This window comes from Crocuta crocuta, unplaced genomic scaffold, assembly GCF_008692635.1.
Source record: "Crocuta crocuta isolate KB4526 unplaced genomic scaffold, BGI_CrCroc_1.0 scaffold1133, whole genome shotgun sequence".
Taxonomy (NCBI): domain Eukaryota; kingdom Metazoa; phylum Chordata; class Mammalia; order Carnivora; family Hyaenidae; genus Crocuta; species Crocuta crocuta.
Genome location: NW_027530366.1, coordinates 1,115,512 through 1,122,873, shown reverse-complemented (window position 1 = coordinate 1,122,873; position 7,362 = coordinate 1,115,512). Strand labels below are relative to the sequence as shown.

General features: G+C 38.5%; 1 protein-coding gene across 1 annotated transcript in view; it reads left to right on the top strand.

The window, feature by feature from the left end:
* LOC144233307 (fibrous sheath-interacting protein 2-like) overlaps positions 1-7,362 on the top strand; it is an 80,451-nt gene that overhangs the window by 21,644 nt on the left and 51,445 nt on the right. Inside the window, 2 exon segments of the mRNA XM_077766152.1 lie at positions 5,356-5,448; positions 5,950-6,122. Coding sequence (XP_077622278.1) covers positions 5,356-5,448; positions 5,950-6,122 — 266 coding nt within the window.

The window sequence follows — 7,362 nt, the reverse complement described above, 5'->3', positions numbered from 1 at the left end:
GGGCCCTCTTACCTCCACCACATGACTGCCCTTGGTAAGCTTCCCAGCTAGACTCTCAGCCCTTTCTGGGCCATGCCCATCACATAGAAGCCAAGAGTGGCTTAAGAAAGCAAAATCTTAAGGGGAAATAGGAAGAGGTTGGTAAAAAGGTAGAAGAACCTTTAGCTATAAGATGAATAAAGTCTAAAGCTCTAATGGAAAACATGACTATAGTTGACTGCACTGTATCTAACTGAAACTTGCTGAGAGCAGAACTTAAAATGTTTTCAACAACAACAAAATATAAATATGTGAGGTGATAGATGTGTTAATTAAATAGGGGGATCCTTTCACAATATATACATTTATCAAGTCACTACAATGTATACTCTATCTTACAATTCTGTATGCCAATCATATACATCACTAAGCTGAAATTAAAAAGAAAGAAAGAGAGGGAAAGAAGGAAGGGAAGGGAAGGGAGGGCAGGGGAGGGGAGGGGAGAGGAGGGAAGGGAAGAGAAGGAAAGGAAAGGAAAGGAAAGGGGAGGGAAGGGGAGGGGAGGNGGGTAGCCTAAGAGATTTCTTCCTAGAACCCTAAGTGGGGAGCAGAGCAATAGTTCTTTTCTCTCTATGCTAACTTTGTTTGTCTGAAGCAACCAAGACCCAAAGTAAAAAAACATGAGGCCTCGTGATTTATTTGCTCTCCAACTCTCCCACCACCCTTTCACTTTCCCACTGTCTCTGAGCTGCTAAAGGAATAGACTTCCCCCACAGAACTTTCTGTAAGTCGTATATTCCTTCTTCCTGAGCTTCCTGAGCCCAGATAGCTCTTCCTGGAGGGCTAGGGTATCTCCAGTACACTAAAGGAGAGTTATCTGAGCTAAGTATATCAGTCTGTTGCTATACAAAAATGAAGGTTAAATTCAGGGCAATTCTTGAGACAGTTGCATAGCTTGCAAAGCATACTGTCTTGGCTATGTCATCCTATTTTTGAATGACAGGTGCTGCATATTACTTGGGTATATATTGTGGCATTCCTCCTGTTAAAAATTCTAACGTCCTCTTCCCTAGTTCCACCCCCAAGCAGGTGAAGTACAAAACTAGGGCAGAGGTCTTGTACTTAAGGAATCAAAAATGAGAAAATAATAGAAAATTTTTAAACAGTAGCCCTGTTGTATAATGGCTGTTTCACACCTGTCAAGCCCCAAAAGTAAACACAACAAAATATGGGTCTCCAGACCTACATCTAGAAGGTATGCTCACTGTAAAAAAAGATGTAAAATATAGAAAAATATGTAATATATAGAATGTAACACCATAGTAAACATGGGGAAAAGGCACAAACATTTTACTGAGGACATACAGATCGCAAATAAGCACATGAAAGAGCTGCTTAATATTATTAGTCATTAGGGAAATACAAAGTAAAGCACAATGAGATACAACTATACACCCAGTAAAATAGAATTTAAATAACTGAATTCAAATAAGTGTTTGCAAGGACTTGAAGCAGCCATAACTCTGATATTGCAAGTTGGAATGGAAAATGGTAGCTAATTTCAGTTAAACTTCCATATGATCCCAGCCATCCCTGTCCTAGATATGTGCCCAGAAGAAGTGAAAATATATGTCCACGTAAAGACTCCTAGCAGCATTATTCATAATAGCCAAAAACAACTGGAAACAACCTAAATGCCCGTCAGTGGGCAAATGGATAAAGTGTAGTATAGAATATTATGTAGCAATAAAAAGGAATAAACCATTGTTACAGGCAACAATATTGATGAATTTCAAAAGAAATATGCTAAATGAAGGAAGCCAGACCAAGAAAAAAATAAAATAAAAAGAGAGTACATCCTATTTGATTCCATTTGTAGCAAATTCTAGAAAATGAAAACAATGATAGTGATAGCAGATCAGTGGTTGCCTGGAAGACAGGGGTGGAGAGAGGGATGAACTATAAGGGGAAACAAAGAAACTTTTGGGAGTGGTGGAAATGTTTGTGGTGATGGTTTCAATAGCTTGTATATGTGTCAAAACTGGACAAATGGTGTGTTTTAAATATATGTGGTTTATTGTACTTCAATTGAATTTTGATAAAATTGTTTAAAATTATATGATTTCTCTTTCATTTATTTTTAGGACCAGGTCACCGTTCTCAGAGTTTTGTAAAAGTTCCTACCAAAAAACCATCAGTCTTCTTATCTTCTCAGCATGATGTACAGAAAAACAAAGCAGAACAAAAGGTAGAAAGTTGTATGTCTCAGATGCTTTGTATTGATCTTAATTTATCCTCTTAACTATTACTTCTATGAGATACCCTCTTCACAGGCATGGTACTGACTGATCAGAGATAATGGGGTCCTACACAGAACAGAACATTCTGAGTCAGCTTTATGTTAAATGTACCATATGGTTTAGCAGAAACCGACTTAAATATTTGCCAACACTGATAATAGCTAATGTTTACTGAGAACTTGCTGTGGGCCAGGGCCTGTGTTAACCTACAAGGAGGGAAAAACGGGGAAACAATTGACATGGGATACAGAGATGGAAAAGACATCATCACTACTCATGAGGACTCACTATGCAGGGATTAGACACAAATAAACAAAAGTCCTTACCATAAAATAAGAGGAGAGTTTTGATTTGTACAAAATGTAGTTGGAGCACAGAAGATTTAGAGACTGGTCCTGCCTAGAGAAATATAACAAGGCTTTATTAAAGGAGGGCTTCATTGTATTAGGTCTTGAGATATGAGTGCAATGCTTCCAGATGAATGAGGATATAGTGAAGCAGTATTACACACCGATATTAAAGTGTTAAGTGAGAGCACAGTAGTGCAAGCCTGCAAAGGCGGGGCAGCACCAGAGAGGAGACTGAAAAGGTGGGTTGCAGCCATTGTTTTGTATACCTTGCGGAGAATGGATTTATCATCTCAGTAGTGGAGAACCACTGGAGGTTTTTGAGAAGAGATGTGAAAGAAGAATGAGATGGAGTTTAGAAAGGTAATCTGGGGGCACCTGTCTAGCTCAGTTGGAAAGGCATGCAACTCTTGATCTCCCAGGTCATGAGTTCAAGCCCCACATTGAGTATAGAGATTACTTAAGAAAATACACTTAAAAAAAGAGAGAAGCCTTTTTTAAAAACTAAAAAAATAAACAAATAAAAATATAGTCTAACTGAAGTGTACAAGATAGATGCAGTGTTTCAGAGAGAGATTAGAGGGAAGATCATTTTGAGTCTATTGGGATAGTCCAGATAAAAATGATAAGGGCCCAAACTAAGGGAGTGGCAGTGAGGGTAAACCAAAGGCCACAGACTTATGATGTTTTAGAGTTAGACTATGTCAGGATTTGGTCACTAAATAGATTTGTAAATCCAGAGACAGGGAGAGGATGATGATGATGATGATGATGATGATGATGACGACGACAATGACAATTTAATTTTTGTATATAGCTTCTCTTGAAGTAGGATGTCTTTTCTCTGTGCTCCCATAGTGCTCAGGCCTACCTCTATCTCAGAAATCACTATACTGTGTCATATTTTTCTGTCTGTTCTACTGTAAAATGATAAACTTCTTAAGGTCAGGAATTGTATACCTTATTTTAATTCCAAGCAGTGTGTTCAATAAGGATTAGCTTGGATTGGATTGGTCCTAGCTGAAATAAATGGAGTAACTCTAAGCTTTCTACTATGGATCACTGGATGGATAGTTTTATCTTGTTTTAAAGTTTATTTACTTATTCTGAGATAGAGTGCACACATGGGAGGGACAGAGAGAGAGGGAGAGAAAGAATCTCAAGCAGGCACTGCACTGTCAGTGCAGATCCCAACACGGGGCTTGAACTCACAAACCATAAGATCATGACCTGAGCCAAAACCAAGAGTCAGATGTTTAATCAACTAAGCCACCCATGTGCCCCTAGATTGTTATGTCTGTAACAAAAATATGGAAGACAGAGGAGGAAAAAGTTTGGAAAGATGGGAGTACATGAGCACATGACAAGGTTCATTTTGAAGTAGTTAGTTTGGGTACCTGTGAGATATATTCATCAAAGAGGTTGATACTATGTATTAGCATTGATCCCAGAGCTTAGGAGATATGGGATGGGGAAAAAAGGGGACATACTATATTAATGTGATTTCTCTAGAGCCAGCAAGTCTCTTTTAGAAGCTTAATTACTAATGAATGCTTTTTTCTTGAATATTAAACCATACAGAAAGATAAAGAAATGACTAAAACATCACATATTTTAAATGAAGGTAAGAAAATGACAATATTTATAATTGCTCTGTTATCTTTAAGTTAAATAATTACAGTTTTGTCATGTAGTTTTCTAAATTATGCTTTTTTACCCCTAATTATAAAATCTGTGATTATTTTGATTAAAGAAGATATAAAAATTATTCATGATCGTAAATGTTAGTATTCCACATTTTTGAGCGATTGCTGGGTGAATAGGCACTTTGGAATTTGCAAACCATGGGGAAGTTAGAGTCTCTGCTGTGGCTGCCTATACTGATAGGTGGAGTAAATTTCTGAAGTACTGTGATTTGTGCAGAGAATTCTCTCTAGGAGAAGGTCTCTAATGTCATCCTTTCTCCCCAGACATAAAAATACATCCCATTTCCCATCTTCTGGCTGAACTAGAGGTTAGCTAAGTCTCTGTTAGTCTCTGCAGAAGATTCCCGTGCATATTCTACACAAACACCAAGAGCACTACCTCTCCACCCGAGTGGCCAATTAGCACCTCAAATCCAGTATGCACAAAACCAAATTCATCATCTTCCAGTCACCCCAAAACCTGTTCTCTGTTCCTCCTTTTATTCAGCCACAAAGCCGGAGTCACCTTTGACTCTTTCCTATTGCTCATATTCTAATCCAAAAGTTGTCACATTTTGTCGAATCTACATCCTTTAACCATCTCATAATCTTTCTTTCCTTTCTGTTCACACCACCCCTGCCCTTAACAACTGCAATAATTTGCCTTCAGTCTCTTTTTCCTCTTGTTAATCTATCCTATAGTTTGTTGTGAATGTAATCTTCTTGAAATATAGCTTTGAACATATAATTCCTCTACTCAAAAGTCTTCGGTGGTTTCCCCTTGCCAACTGAATAAAGTGCAAAGCAGTTCATTCTGAGGCAGGGGGAGTGATGGGAGATTAAGCTTGACAAAGTAATTTAGGAATTCAGACTTGTCTCTGACGGTGGTGGTGAGACACTGGAAGGCATCTTGTATTTGGAGATACTGCCTTTATTGGCATAAATAAATACATCCCTGACTATGGTAATTCTAGACATATGGCAGTTCAGCAAGAACTATATCATTTGTTTTTCATATTTAAAAATACTTTTTCTTTTCCCCAGGAATCAAAAGTAGCTCACTTCAAGCTCCAAATGTTTCTGCTAAGACAAATGGCCCCAGACATTCTGTGCAGGCTATTTTGAAACCAGAGGCAAGTAACATTTCTTTTGTCCCAGATACAGACAGAAAAAAATGAAGTAAGAAATTATGATCAAAATTAGTAAAACACAATTTCATTCATTAAAAGACAATTCAGAACAGCCGTATTCCCTGAAATTAACCACTCTATAGTAAGATTTTATAAAAGTTGAAATGCAAACCCACAGTAATAATGCTCTCCCACTTCAGACTTCCAAAGCCCATAGCTGTCAGTTACACTACTCTTGTCATACTGTAAGTAAAGGGAATATCAGTAACAAGTTGTAAACTAGCAAAAAGTGGTAAGATCAAGACTTTAAATGTGTTAAACAGATCCAAAATTTGAATGTTACATTTACCTCAATTTTAATAGAGATTTACCAGGAGCAACTTCAATGTTCCCACTTAGCCCTTAGGTTACAGGCTTCCTAAATGATGCGCTTCAAGAACTTCAAAATACATACCTGTGCCCTGCAGAGAAAGCAACAAATTGGGCTTTGAGAATCCTTTTCTTCTAGTGCTGACGGGCGGTGCAGAGATAGCCATGCTGCCTCACCCTGTCCCCTTTGTGAACAGGGATCATTCATCTGATGGTGGAAAGTTGGCGGCAGACATTCAGGGTACAACCTTTGGTCACAGCATAGATTGCCTTTGCGGACTTCCAGATTGTCATTTTAAGAATCAAATCCACGTATTTGGCTCTGTTAGCCCTGTATTAACTGGCTCAGTTGTTCTAAAAAGTTAATATGTTTGAAAGAGGTGTCATCAAGCAGGAAATCCACTAAAGTCTTCCCAAAAGTCTACCTTCACAACTAAGATAGCAAGTGCCATCATTTGCAATGTCCTACATTAAATGCATAGTAAGCAACAGACTCAACTATATATAGCTGCTCAATGTAGCAAGTTAGCCACAATATGCTTCTCTCTATAAACAGATATTTATTAAACAACTGCTGTGTACAGGGCACTGTATTACTATGTCAACATCCATAATTGGTATGCTTAGTTTCTGAAAAAAAGAAACCTAACTATTCTAAGATAGTTTAGTAGTTGTGCATTAGGAATTACTTTTTTCATTAGTTTCACTATGGAGCCATAAAAAAAAGTATCCCGAGTGTAACATGGATGGTAAACTCAATACTACATACTTTGCCAAAAAGTCAATAAACACATTTAGACTATCAGTTTTTAAAGCAGGCTTTAAAAAATTTTTAAAGTTTTTATTTGTTTCTGCGAGAGAGAGACAGCGTGAGCAGGGAGGGTCAGAGAGAGAGAGGGAGACACAGAATCTGAAGCAGGCTCCAGGCTCTGAGCTGGCAGTCAGCACAGAGCCCGACGCGGGGCTCGAACCCACGGACCGTGAGATCATGACCTGAGCCGAAGTCAGACACTCAGCCGACTGAGCCACCCAGGCGCCCCCCACCCCTGCCTGCTGCCTTACTGCCAGTTACATTAAATACAATATATGGGGGTGTCTGGGTGGCTCAGTCGGCTGAGTGTCTGACTTCGGCTCAGGTCATGATCTCACGGTCCGTGGGTTCGAGCCCCGCGTCGGGCTCTGTGCTGACTGCCAGCTCAGAGCCTGGAGCCTGCTTCAGATTCTGTGTCTCCCTCTCTCTCTCTGACCCTCCCTGCTCACGCTGTCTCTCTCTCGCAGAAACAAATAAAAACTTTAAAAAAATTTAAAGCAGTCTTTAAATATCTATATGAACAATATGAATATATCAAATGGTCACAAAAACCTAATTTATTTTGAGAAATAGCATGACCACTTTTATTACAATAAAATATGATACTATTTTCCAACTTATTTTACCCATTCCATCAGTGTCAGGAAATATACTTCTGATGGCTTATGTTTAGCTCTTAGACCTGAAAAAAATAAAGTCTACTCTGTTGGATTTTTCTTTCTGTATAATTATCTAAGCAGA